Source organism: Ctenocephalides felis, unplaced genomic scaffold, assembly GCF_003426905.1.
Source record: "Ctenocephalides felis isolate EL2017-DRISC unplaced genomic scaffold, ASM342690v1 CF-g0.4_SCAFFOLD_01604, whole genome shotgun sequence".
NCBI classification, from domain to species: Eukaryota; Metazoa; Arthropoda; class Insecta; order Siphonaptera; family Pulicidae; genus Ctenocephalides; species Ctenocephalides felis.
The window spans coordinates 41,320,498-41,335,231 of record NW_020537758.1 but is presented as its reverse complement, the minus strand read 5'-3'; the positions used below and the strand labels follow the sequence as shown (position 1 = coordinate 41,335,231).

The following is a 14,734-nucleotide window of genomic DNA, read 5'->3' as shown; positions in this document are numbered from 1 at the left end:
ATGCGTGTAAATAAATTTTACGTCAACTTTACCTAATAAAATATTTAGAAATCAATTTAGCAAAGCCAGTTCTATACGGCCATTTGAACTAGGCAAGATATTTTTTGATATTGGATTGAGTTCGAAAAGAAATATCGATAATTTTGGTGTGAGATTCCGGCCAACATTTACCCAAACTTTCTCAATGAAATTTCATACTGTCGCACTCATTGAAACTCGACTATTGAAATAAATTGCTTATTTTTCTGTATTTAGAATAGAAATAATATTAAACAGTGATATAGCATCTTGTAGCGGAATGTTAGTATTATTATTAATTAATAAATTTTAATGGAGCTTCAATATGAAATCCAAATTACATCTCTGAAACGTTTTGCGTACTACATATCGAGTGTTCTCATTGTGCCTATTTGACGTTAATTTCTTTTATTATTAATTAATAAATTTTAATGGAGCTTCAATATGAAATCCAAATTACATCTCTGAAACGTTTTGCGTACTACATATCGAGTGTTCTCATTGTGCCTATTTGACGTTAATTTCTTGTTTGTATTTCATCTCGAGCTGAATAAATATTATTTCTCCATCAGTCACACAAGACAAGGTTTATTGTATATGATAAACATTCATTTTCTTATTCTCACTCTTCTTATCTGAGTATTAATTCTAAGTGGGATCAAAATAACAGTTTGCAGTATCAAATATCTGCAGAATTTGCTTATTTTTTGCAAATTTTAATCTAAACATTCAAGTTAATTATTTAATGAAATACCATTTGAAAATTGAAAATAAATGATCAAATATTAGCAAAATAATCACAATCTATACTTGCGCGTGGCTAATTATAATTAAAGAAAATATTTAAAAAGAATTAAATATTTAGATTTTTTATTTTATCATTATGTTTACGCAACTATTCATTAGTGTTATTTATGACTACTGAAGATATGTTACGTTCGAGTAAACTTTTGTATGAAATAGCAGATGCGTTGACCTGAAGTTACGTTGCGCACGTGTGCACGTGGAATTGAGAAGGAAGCCGAAGCTTGATAATTACCTTAATTAAATGAAATTAAATAATTTTTTTGGTCGAGATATTCAAATACTTATTCATAATGCTTTTCTTTTGGTAAGTAGGTAATGCACGTGTATCAGCAGATAGCTTTGAGTTACTGCGATAATACTTTTAAGGCTACCGCAAACAAATGAAAAAATAAACTGAGCGCCGTATAATCTATCATTAGTTCTTACTCAAATTTATAGCTTTTAATTATATAGTTTATCACTTATTAATTTATTTATTTGTTGTTCGTGCAATCAAATATAATATTTTTGTACACATCTACTTAATTATTCATCACTTGTTGATTATTTACCCAACAGTGGAACATTTCATGTGCAAATTAATTCTAGTACTGACGTCGTTCTAATAACGCAATTCAGATTTATGTTATACATATTAATTTACTATTTATCTATTTATATTTTGTTAATATCATAATAGATTAAAACTTAATAATTTTTGTTTTGAGAAGTTTTTGTTTTAGTTATGCTAGCATATAATGTTCATAACATGTTGTTTATCGTTCGCAAAGCACAAGATCGCTCCACCGTTTTGCACTCTGTGTTCGCAAAAAGCTCGTCGTAAAAACGTGCGTTATCGCAAAAAGTGCGGCCTTCATTAAATGCGAGCTTTAACGTTGATTTGAATTGAAATCAATTTTTAATGTAATAATTATAAATGGTTGTGGATATCAATAGAAATGAATAATGATTTTTATTGAAAATAAATGTGTATAAATAATTTTTGCACTTTTTACAACCTGTGACGATTGAGAATATGTGTTCACAAACATAAAAGATTTCAAAGCGCATTTAATTTTGAAAGGCTATCAGTAAATCACTTAAAAGAATTATCAAGGAATATTAATTAGTATTGCCAATCTATTTGATATTATTCAAACGTTTTTTTATCAAACACATTTATATTATTGTAAATGTGCATATACTTAATAATATAGCTATAGAATACAATACTAATTGTAAAATACCATTTGTAGAAAAATGAATGTATCAATAATATTATGCAATATAAAACTTCACGAAATGAATTAAATTAGCAAAAAATTAATATGTATATAATATCATGTGTGTGTATGTGCAGATATATCGAATGTGAGCTTTCTCTTCTGTCATGGTTTATGTTGCCATTACTCCCATCTTAAACACGTGTCACAACCATTTCAAAAAAAAGGAATAAAGTAATGCTTATATCACTATTTACTTTTTTATTATTAGCAGGTATATATGTTATAGTACTTATCACCCTTTTTTATTTTTTTGCGTATATAATCTACATTTTACAGCTTTTAATTTTCTTTATATGTTTTTTATCGTTCATCATTTTAGTTCTCTTCTATTTGTCCATCTGTAGCATATTTGCATATTTAGCTGTTTTTTATATATTTAAAATATAATAGAGACCAATAGAGACTATTTAATAATTATAGAGAATATAATTTATCCAAATTTATCTAAAATTTCATACTACATTAGCAAATTTACACGTGAGCTCGGTGACATGCTTTACCTGCAGATAACGGTTCCGACCTAAGAAAGTATATTTCGATTTGCATTTCTATGATGCAGATTAAATATTTTTCCGTAATATGTCAATAGTAATGTTGTATAATGACGGTTTTATATCTTTTATTATATCGACAAAGATTATTTTATTGTGTTTTATGACTGTAAACATATTTAAATCACATAACTATTGTAGTATAATAAATCGAATTGTACATAATTCCGAATATTTTATTTATTTGGTTTTCTAATAGGAGCAGAGTTTTTGAGTTTCTGTATCTGCTTATACAATAAAATATAACTAACATTATTAATAGTTTAAAATTTCTCATATATTTTTAATATAATATAATTTCGAATGAAGTTGAATTACATGTTCGATTTATCCGTTCAAGATTCGATTAGTTGGCAGTAAAAAATCTTACATCCTGACTTTAAAAGTACTGCTTAATTATTTAAAAAAAGTTGAATTATTTATTAACTTCGGCTGCATATTTTATATTCCGATATGTAGTCGACGAAAACAAAACCCGAAATTCGTTCTCGGCATATTTATTCTAGAAAAAATCCTTAATCCTGCTTGAAAGAAAATAATTCTTTTGATACCGTCTTCAATTACGTCGAGCTTAAAGTTAAAATAAAATACATTACTTAGGCTTATAAACTTATTTCTCTCTGGTATCGGATTCCCCTCGGCGAGTGTGTCTAAGCTTCTTATTCTAAGTTCATATAAATAATCTACTTTGTGTAGGCAGGTAGGATGTAATGTAAGATTCTTTATAATTATTTTTATGTTTTTGACTTGTTACTGAGCATTATGCATTAATCTCAATTTACCACCGAGATTATGAAGAATTATTCAACACGGTTACTTTCTACGCACTTTTTTCATTCTTATTTTTTCATATTTTTTCTGTGCATATGAAAGAAAATATTTAATAAAATATTGTTGAAGTTGAATTTTAGAATATTCACATGAATAACCGTAGTTTACGCCTATCTCTTCGCCTATAAATATATATCACAATTTTAATTAGCATGATTTTACCTCATGTTTTTATGGACTAATAAAAGCATTTTTAAACTTTTATTCCACATACAATGCTTCTCTATAAATGTCTATTTAAATAATAGCTTCAAGTATATTTATTCATTCTCAGACAATGTTTATTAGAAAATTAAAATCACTGTGTTTGACGACAATCTTAATATGGATTAATTATTAGTTAATAGTTTATAATAATCATAATTAATCCCCGTTTTTGATAAAATACGACTTGTTTGCACTTTTTATTTTCTATAATATCTATGTTATTTTATTTTATATTTTACAAACTACAGTACTAAAAGAAATTCACGGTTTTTAAAAGGATTATTTAAAATATTGGTTAGCTAATCTATCAATACACTGTATTTATTTATATTTACAGTATTTTCATTTTTTAATGTTCATTATATTTTTTCAAATTTATATGAAAGTAACAAAGGATATAAAAAACACAGTGATAAAAGTTTCATTAAGTTCATTTATATTTAATAATAAATATCGCAATTGTTATCTGAAACACACTCAAGCTAGTATTTGATTATATATATATATATATAATTTCTTTTATTATATTAGAACACTTTTGTTCATTGTTCATTCTACTATTAAATAAATATTATTCACTTTGTTGATAATTACGTTGTTTAATAAATTGAAGTAATTGAACAGATTAGAATACTTATTGTTTTTAAAACAGAATGTAATTATAAATTATGATTATACCAAGAATGACTATTTAAAATTACAGCATTTGAGATGAACTTGATTTGATTTATTGCGTAAAAAATATATTATTTTGAGATTTATTAAGAAAATTAAAAACTAGTGGTGAAAATTATTCTGAAAACACAAGACGTTATAATGTTCATATAATATTTTGGAGTGAAGGAATTCAATTTCAGATTGTCAGAATTAGGTTGATGATAATTGAATGAATAAATAAATTAATAAATTTTAGTAATTATAAATAAAATACTAAAATAACAGATAACATGACTGAATTAACTCACATTCGTCGCCCTAATAATCTATTTATTTACTTTTCGTTTTCGTTTTATTACTATTATAAAAATCATTTTAATATTTGTGCAGGGCAAATTGTGTTGTATTTACATTTTCAAAAACCGATAAATGTGACTTCATGTGTTCATCTTATAATCTGTGAGAATGTGACTCATTGTGTATTTTTCAGTACAAAGTCAGTTACCTTAATCTTAAATGTTATTGACATAAGATAAAATTTGGTCTGTGCGCGTTTGATCGTAAACATTCTGGGCAGTTCTGAAAATAATTGATTTATATGAGTTTGTAATAAAATTAGAATAATTTTAATATAATCAGTAGACTAATATGGTTTAGTTTCGTTAATATTATTAGTACTAAAAAAGCTCACAAACAATTGCTTTATATTTTATAACGGATCCGATTCTGGATGCTTTTCTATAAAATTCTACTTCGTCCCTGTTTTGATTATTATTTTATCAACAAGAATGCGTAAAATATTTCGATTGTCCATTATCCAAAATCCAATCAGCCCGAGGCGGTCCCATTTTAGTGGTTCTCGAAAGACCTCTGGCCTCGCAATAAGATTTTCAATAATAATTATAATGGAAGAAAACTTGTCGAAATTTTGGTCGATGTAATTAATAAGACATCAGACTTTTAAGAACCATTCATTTGTCTAATTACAAAAGCAATTATCAAACATACGTACGTGTTATTTTTATAAATTTTGATAGTTGGCGACGATAACGACGATTTTTGTGTAAAAAACAATTAATAAGAAATGAATTATGAAATGATATGGAATGTGGTAATGAAATGAAATATTTTTGGTACCTTATATAAATTGTTAATTGCGACTAAATTAAAAACTAAATTTTGTAGACATTGTTTTAAATATATTATTTTTGTCTACTTTTTGTGAGCATACATCTACAGATAGTTGTTTGTTTAATTTTTATTGTCACAAACTTTAGATCGACCGAAAACATGTGCTTAATTTATTACCTAAATGAAATATGTTCAAAATTATTTTATAATTTTTAATTTTTTAATTAATATATATATATTATATATATATATATATATAGTTTCTTTAAATATAATCATTTTAAGCAAATATATTCCAATATAAAACAAGATTTTTTAATATTTGTCATAGTTATTGTCAGTTTTTATTAGTATTATTAGCGATATCATGGACATATAATGGAAAAGCTTTAAGCTCTAAAGCTCTAAATTTGATTACAATGAAAAATAATGGTAATATTAGTTATTGATACTTTAGCTATTTACCATGTAAACTAATACTATATAAACTTCATTGATAACTAAGATAAAAAAATCTTATTTTAAAAGAGAGTTTTGAGTTTTAATCACGAGTTGAGTTATATTATATACATACCGTATATATATTATTATAAGGTATGAGATAAATTGGATATGCATTCTAATTAAATATTTTATTTGATCCAAGCGTAGTAAATGCTCAATATAAATATGATCCACTTTTAATATATCTGAAGTCAAAAATGTGAATGTTGTATCTGGATATATAGAAAATTAATTGGTCCGGCGTCCTGGTAATTTCCAAAATTATTTTTTTTTATCATAGTAAAGTTAAATGCTCAATATAAATATGATCCACTTTTAATATATCTGAAGTCAAAAATGTGAATGTTGTATCTGGATATATAGAAAATTAATTGGTCCGGCGTCCTGGTAATTTCCAAAATTATTTTTTTTTATCATAGTAACTAGGATTTTTATATTGCGATTGCTTGAAAAGTAATAAAGATTTGTATGACAAATTCAATATCAAATGAATCTAAGACCAACTGATTTCTTGTATAAATGTTTACGTTTTAAGGAAAAGTTTATGTTTTTATCAAAAATCCGATTCGCTAAGTTTTATTGAGTTTTCTTGTAATTAACTGTTGAAAAAAAATTTAAGCCGATTTTTATGGATTTTTTTGGCGATATATATCATGGTCTTATAGAACTTACTGAAATGTTACGGCCTTACGACAAGTAGTTTAATTTTAAAAATTCGTTAAAGTTTGAGAAAATGAATAGTTTTTTTGACGTTTGTTAAAATTAAAATTAGACGATTTTCTTGGATACCCATAGAGTACTTGGTCTTAATGAACATACTAAACCACTAAAGTGCTACTGGTTCAATTATAAAAATTGTTGATTCTTGAAAATTTGCTTTTAGAAAATACTCCGAGATTACGTGTTCGTTCGTTTTCAATTATGTGTTATAAATGATTAAGTTGATTATTTACACTTATCAGTAAGTTTATGTAACTTGTCTCAAGGTAAAATACCAATACCAACTAGTTTATTTAATGCTATCAAAGTAAATACCGAATATAAATATGATTCACTTTTAATATAACTAAAATCAAAAATGTGAAAGTTATATCTGGATATATAAAATGTAATTGGCCCTGCGATTTTGGTTTTTTAATTTAAGCTTAAATATGTTTATAATATAAGGAACTCTTCAGTGAACTATGTCACCCTGATTTCTGATGTATTTTTTATTTCCGTAGCATGTATCTCACTTCTTAATAAAAAATAACGCGTTAAGCAAATTAAGTTTCAACTAGGTGTAACGGAAAATAATGATTTCGTTTGATCATAATTACGTTTTATAGTTTGTTATTATCACGCCACTAATACCTTTATTGTCTATGAAATGTTTTATTATCATCCAAGCCTTATTGTCTTATTAAATTGTTTATGAAATTTATTTATGAGCTTGAGATGGTTTATAGATGCGGGATGCTTGTTTATTTATTTATCATTGCACATTTTTGTCAATCTTGTTCAAAAAAAATATTGTTAGTGTTAATAGAAATTATATTAATAATATAATATTTTTTTTTAAATATTAAATAAATATATATAATTCTTCGAACTTGAAGTACACAAACATTACAATAGCATATATAATGATTTCTCAATATAGCTATGAAGCTTTGAATTCTCATAACCAATGCTTACTCGTTTCTTGAATATTTTAGACAAATGTTTAATTTTTTATTTTTTTATTCAAAATTTGGTATTGATATCATAGTATTGTTACATAAATAATTATTTCATATACTTTTTACATATATATTTTTTGTAGCAAGATTTTAGGGATACTGTAGGTATACGTTTTAATTTTCAATACTTTAAAAGATAAATATATTTGCACTTGTTAACAAAAAACACGCAGTCAATTATCACAATGAAAGAAAAAATAATCATTTTTTTGTTCAATATTGCCCAAGCATTCACTCACTTATGTCGTGTTTGATTAATTGAGCATGAAGATCATAAACTATGTTTTCAATTGGTGTACAACCTTTATTTTTTCAGTAATTCAAGTTAGGGATATTTTTATAAAAAAATCTTCAAGAAAATAAAATTTTTATAATACCTTATACCACTAGGTAGGGTAAATCCGTACGAATGCAACGGAAGTGCGTTACGGTTCTCAATGAAATCATTTCTATACGGATCGATTATGATTAGACGTCGACTAGGTAGTTTTTAGTCGAATATTAAAAACTTGCTCAAGTTGGATAAAGGCTTAAATAAATAAACAGATCGCAAGCACGACTACTTTGCCATTACTTTAATTTTAATTGTTTTCGCACTACATAGAGGCGCCACTAACCGTAACACGTGAATTTACATCTTGGTTCAATTCCAGATAATGTTTACATAAACATCTAATATAGAAAAGATGAACTTGATTAATTTGAATGAATGAAATGAGAACAAAATATTTGTCAGAATACAGTGCAATTTAATGATCTATTTGGCTCATATCATTTACTCACACAGTTTCAAACACAGATATACATTATTGTGATGAATAAGATCAAAAATATATGCATATGAAATATATTTTCAACTGAATCGTCAATATGTTTCCACAAAAATATAAGAAAAAAAATTAAACGTTTATCTATAAGAGTTTCAGTTTTATTGTATATGTGCAATAAGAGTTTCAGTTTTTTTAAAAAGAGTTAAGAATTTGTGCACAGTAGTACCTCTGTTGAGGGCGAAAAACACAAAATAAGGGTGATGCATATTTGTTCTGAATTTACACCCCATGCCTAAAATTTGCTCCCATAGTTCTATCAGGAATACTTCTTTTATTTTCATCAATTATTGTTTTTGATATTCTAAATAGTTTTTATAAAACAGTAATAATAAAAAGTTGGAATTATGAATTTGAACCAAACCATTCTCGACACATTACTACTTAAAAATATCATATTGATAATTGAGAAATCTAGAATTTTTTTTATTGCTTTTTAAATATTTAAGTATTTATAATAATAATAAAAAAGTGTGCGCGTAAGGTTCACACGCGATTGAAGTAAAACTTATTTACTACTGTATAAAGTAGCAAATTTAAGCTTTCTAAGTAAAAATAAATACATCATATAACAATTTTGCATAATGTTTATTAGTAATGTGGCAACACTCGTGATGCACACATTTATTAGTGTCAGCCATTATACAAATTTATTTATTGATAAATTATAAATTATATATTTATAAATAGCATTAAAAATATGTATAATATTTAAAAACAATAATGTAATTAAAGTCATACTTTGAATATGACAGGATCGGTTTGTCATTGTAATTAGCATTTAGAAATAAACGTTCATTAAAAAAATGAAGTAATTGCTAATTAATAATTTCTATAATATTTGTTCACACAATTGATTATGTTAAACAACGCCTAAACAAATATTGTTTTCGCAACTTCACTACTCATGTAATTGTGTTTGAAAAACTTCATGTAATTAAAATTAACATACTTTCATTAACTGCTTGTATTTTTTTTACTTTTTCGCTGGCGGTATAATCTCATTCTTTGAACAGCTGTAATATATGTCTTGCCTAATAATATTTTCTATTTTAATAACTTCAAAGATTTATAGAAACTACGAATAATATAGAAATAATTTCTAATTAATAATCTTGCGTTTAGTTCAAAAAACAAATGTTTAATTTGATTAAAATATTCTTCTGATTCAGGCATTTTTCATTAAATCAAGATTTATACTTTGATATAACTTTAAAATGTTTATTTAGCTATGCCCATTTCCTTGTTGATATCGGAATGCATACAACGTTGATGCCGGTACGCATACAACGACTCTATTCACATACACGACGTCTAATCACAATCGACCCGTATAGAAATGATTTCATCGAGAGCCGTAATGCACTTCCGTTGTATTTGTACGGATTTACACCCTAGGAGCGCCTAAAGAAGTTTTACTTCAATAATTATTTACCTATAATAAAAGAGTTAGAATATAGACGTGATACATGATTTTTACCGATAAATATTCAATTATTCAAATTTTCATTTTCAGCCATGAAAATGACCATGTCGACAAGTTCGACGATGACGCCGCGAATCCATCGCAAGGCGTTGCGTCTACCTTCAAAGCGACATCCAGGCAAACTGCACACGCCCGGTAAACTACAACATCCTGGAAAACTGCACTCGTCTGGGAAAGGTGGACAAATGCACCAGCATCACCATCCTGGAAAATTGCAGAACATTCAGAGTAGAGGAAAAGCGCCGCAGAACGTGGAGACTTCGTGTGACAATTCCAACGATAGCGGATTTGGATACGATCATTTGGAGATGTCTAGAAGCAGGTGGGTGAAAAAAAGATCATAGTTAATTAATGAAAGATTTTTTGAATTTATGTTTGATGTCCAGAAAAATTCATCACTTACAATTCATTAACATTACACTCATTTATCTTACATTTTTATTCATTTCATAAATGGATGGCATTTATCTAAAAATGTCACAATACATACATGAATAAGAAAATCATTTTTTGTGAGAAGTGAGTTGCTGGTGATGATTTGCTTTCTTGATGGTATATGTGCACATATGCTAAAGTCATTGCTATTTACTTCTTTGCTTTAATAAATTATATATTGATTAAATTGTGTTGATTGTTACTTATTGGTCAACATAAGTTAAAGTCAAGTAAAGTTCAGAACTGAAGGGTGCAAGATGGCTTTTGACCTTATATATCACAATGTATTGAGTATTATTGCAACAACTGCAACAATTTATTGATATTAATATTGCAACATTGCTAAGTTTATGAAGTACTCATATTTTGCAAAAATTATTCAAAATTTTGAATCGAAATATCAATATTTAAGTCTATCAACTATATAATATATAGTGTTCTGCCATAAAAATACCCAATAAATTGTGATATATAAATTCATTTGTGCAAATATATATAAAAATAATATAATCGTAAGTATCGTATAGTTTTTCCTTCAACCATGGAAAACTGTTAATATAAGGTTAGTAAAATCTATTTTGTTTTGTGTTAAAGTTGTTATTCTAATTCTTCATATGATTTCTAATATCTGGCATTTTTGTGTTGATATTTGTTGAATCTGTACATATGTGTAAATGAACTCTATAGACTTAAATTGCTGATATTGTCAAAATTCAATATTGATTTTATGATGAACTGAAGTAATAAATTCACAAGAAGCTTCAAAAATATATAAATTATATTGAGATCTTTCAGAATCCTACCCTGAGTGTTCTGAAAAGATTTATTTATTCAATAAATATAAAGAAATATTACAAAAATAGACAATATCGCAAATTTAGGTATTACTTCTTACTGGATGTTTCTTCCAAACTATATTATTAATTTTTATTTAACTTCTATTTGCGTTTATAACCATTACGAAGAACGTCATTGCTTTTCATTTGCATGAATTTTATTATCTGTCTACTAAATCTTATTAATATTATGACGTGAATAATGAATGTACACATTTTAAACTGCATTCATTCAAGCTATTTTTAGAACTTGTTTGTGCTGCAAAAATTATTTTATTGATTTAATTGCATTACTTGTTTTTATGTATTGTTTTTTTGTTTAAAAATAGTTTAATTTATTTTGTTTAACTGGCGAGCTGGTGGAAATGTAGTGAGAGTGATGTTAGGATCGAGGAATAGAAACGTTTAATGATTTATTAAATTTATTTATGAATTTTTGTTTCTTGTTGGTGCTTTTCACGCCAAATTAAAATTTATTATGGCTGCTTAATAGATATTTTGAAAGGTAGCAGATTTATAGACTAATATGCGCCTGCAAACAATTTTTAGATTTTATTAATTCATCCCTAAAAGCTTTGGCTATATGCTCTTGACATTTGGCTAGTCTTTTTCAAGAAATAATGTTTTACATTTAGGAATACTACGGAATATCACTTTTTCAGAAAAAAAAAGAAAGAAATTCAGAAATTTAGTTGCCATTATTACTGGCTTAGTCAATATATATAATTTTTTCATGTCAATCAGTTTTTTTTACTTCGGAATATACTATTAAAACTTATCACCATTATAATTTGTTTCTCTTATGAGATTTGTGAACTCTTGTTCTGCATAATTCTTCACCAGATCTGGTGAAAAGTATTTTTTTCTAAAATAGGAACTTACAATCAACGATATCGAACGCTTGGACTTTATTAAGCAAATATTGACATTAATTCTTTTCTGATCAAATAGTGTTCAATATTGCATCGTATATATCTTTCTGAGTAATGATGATTAATTTTAACGGCAAATATTTACTTAAAAGAATTAATTAACACAGCAAATATTATAGCATTATAAATGTGAACTTTTCAAAAATATTTTCATTAAATAAGAAGCTTTTATAACACTGTTCTGCGTCGAAGAGATTTGACCAACAAATTTATTTAAATAATTTAATATTATTGTAAAAGCCTGATTAGGTAACGATTGAAATTTAATGTATCGTTTAATATTAATTACTATTGGTTTTTCAATGCGATAGGAAACTTTAGACCTTTTCTGTTTGTTTTTAACTCTATAAATATGCATTCCGTTTGTATTGTACTAATTCTATTTTTGTAGTAGCAGGAATAGGTTTACATAAATTATCTATAAATAGATGCTATTTAAAATATACATATTTTCGTTGATAGTAGTGGATTCTTGAAATTCTTACTTTTTAAACGGATATGCTTAAAAATCATTGTAACAATCAAGATAAAATATTAATTTTAAATAATCCTAACAAAATTCAATAAGTTAGTTTTAATTTATCGAAAAAGTACTCCTCGGGTTTCGGTATTGGTCATAATCCTGAACTCAGTTTCAGTAATTTTTTTATATAATAATATTATATTAATTTTGGCTCTTAAATTAAGATGTACGCAAGAATGTTCTCAATCGAGCGTTTTATACTTTAATAATTTCTTTAATAAAAAATACTTCTATTAGTAATTGTTTTTTAGAAAATAATACAATAGCCAAAACATAAGCAAACAACACTTAGCCTTAGTTTTGATTCGTTTTTAATAATAATTAGTTAATAATTCTATCAGACTTGTCCTTATTTATTGGCACTAATTAATATGTTATTGTCAAGAATCGATAAATTGACACTCGTCTGTATAATATTACCAATTTGAACTCTCGAGCCAGACACTCAACAAGTCATTGCCTCTGCAAATATCTCCTATCTCGGGTATGAAATATCGCATTTCAAGGGAAAGAATAATATATCATTACGACGACTATCGCAATATAATAATAACACAAATCACTGATTGTCGTTATCAAGTTACTGCCCTTTGACATATAAAGTAATAATACAGTCAAGTTAAAGTCGTCTGTATGTAAATCTCATGTTAAAATGCTAGAATATAATCAACAGGCTTCTATCGCCGTCCAAGCGCATCATTATACCAAGAGTGCTTGGTCATGTAGAAAAATTGAAACGGCGCCTATGATAAATTTACTAAATTAAAAATAGATAAATTTTTAATAGTATATTAGAGTGTTTAACACTCTATTCAAAGTATTTTTTGTTTTTTGTTTTTTTTTTACTTATTCCATATAGAACATCAGCAACTGAAAATTCTTACTCGTAGAAGATTTAAATTCTGGCTTGCCACTGCTAAAATAGTGAATTCTATATGATTAAACTCATTGTTACAAAGCTTATTTTGGAATATTTTTATATTTACTATATCAACAAAAAATGTTTTGGCACGTAGTCATTGACGATATATAAACTTCGTATATAGAAAATAACGAAAGTAATTGCTATATGTATAATTCTTTCATAAATGCTTCAAGCTATTTGAAATAGTAAAAGTACTTTACATACGGCTTAATGGCCAAGTTGAACAAATGCTACACAATGTCGTTGGTATTTCAGTAACCATATAATTATCCATTTAAAAATATTTTTTCTATACAAATTTCCAGTATATTGCAGTAAGGACTCTTGGTTGTATCATTGAAAAAACGCATTTTTGGAATTTTACTTATTATTCTCAATAAATGAAGTAATACAGCGTTTGAATTAGAAGAATGTGACTACAGCCATTTTACAAGAACATCCTCTGCAAAAAATGATAATTTTTATTTAATAGCTGTTTGAATTTATTTTTTTCTATTTCACATTTTTTCAACATTATAGATTAATGTCGGTCCTGATGAAGTTACCATTTCATCACCAGTATCTTAAAAAAGTATTCATCATTAAATTTGTAGATTTCTGGTGTGCACACCAAGCATTTAATTCTATTGCCTAAAAATGATTTCATGTTCAATAAAATAATGACTGAAACTCTTCTTATCCAAATATGATTAAAAAGATTTTGATATATATTACTTAATTGTGTTTTAATTAGTCGCTATTGGTAAACATGTATTTAAAAAGTACTTGGTTATGGTATTGTTAATATATGTGCATAAATAATAAAAATTACTTCAATGTTTCTTAATGCATGACTAATTTACTGATTAGGTTTAGTTTATGGATCAATCTTCTAGAAATTTCTAGAAACGTAATTAAAAACTCTTAAATATTGAGAAATAAATTAATTAATAAGCATAGTTATTATTTATTTACATTTTAGCAATACAAAGGATAACGAAAATGCGTTATTACTTTTTCTAAATAATAAAATAATAAGACTTATTTATAGCTTTAACGTTTGTCTTCATGTTTACTATTATGTTAGAGGATTTTACGT

General features: G+C 26.1%; 1 protein-coding gene across 2 annotated transcripts in view; it reads left to right on the top strand.

Annotated features, from left to right (window-relative positions):
• LOC113373225 (nuclear factor of activated T-cells 5-like) overlaps positions 1–14,734 on the top strand; it is a 41,818-nt gene that overhangs the window by 5,541 nt on the left and 21,543 nt on the right. For both annotated transcript variants that reach the window (XM_026613530.1, XM_026613529.1), the window contains exon 2: positions 10,036–10,327. In XM_026613530.1, the coding sequence (XP_026469315.1) occupies positions 10,036–10,327 (292 nt within the window). The remainder of the gene's footprint in view (positions 1–10,035; positions 10,328–14,734) is intronic.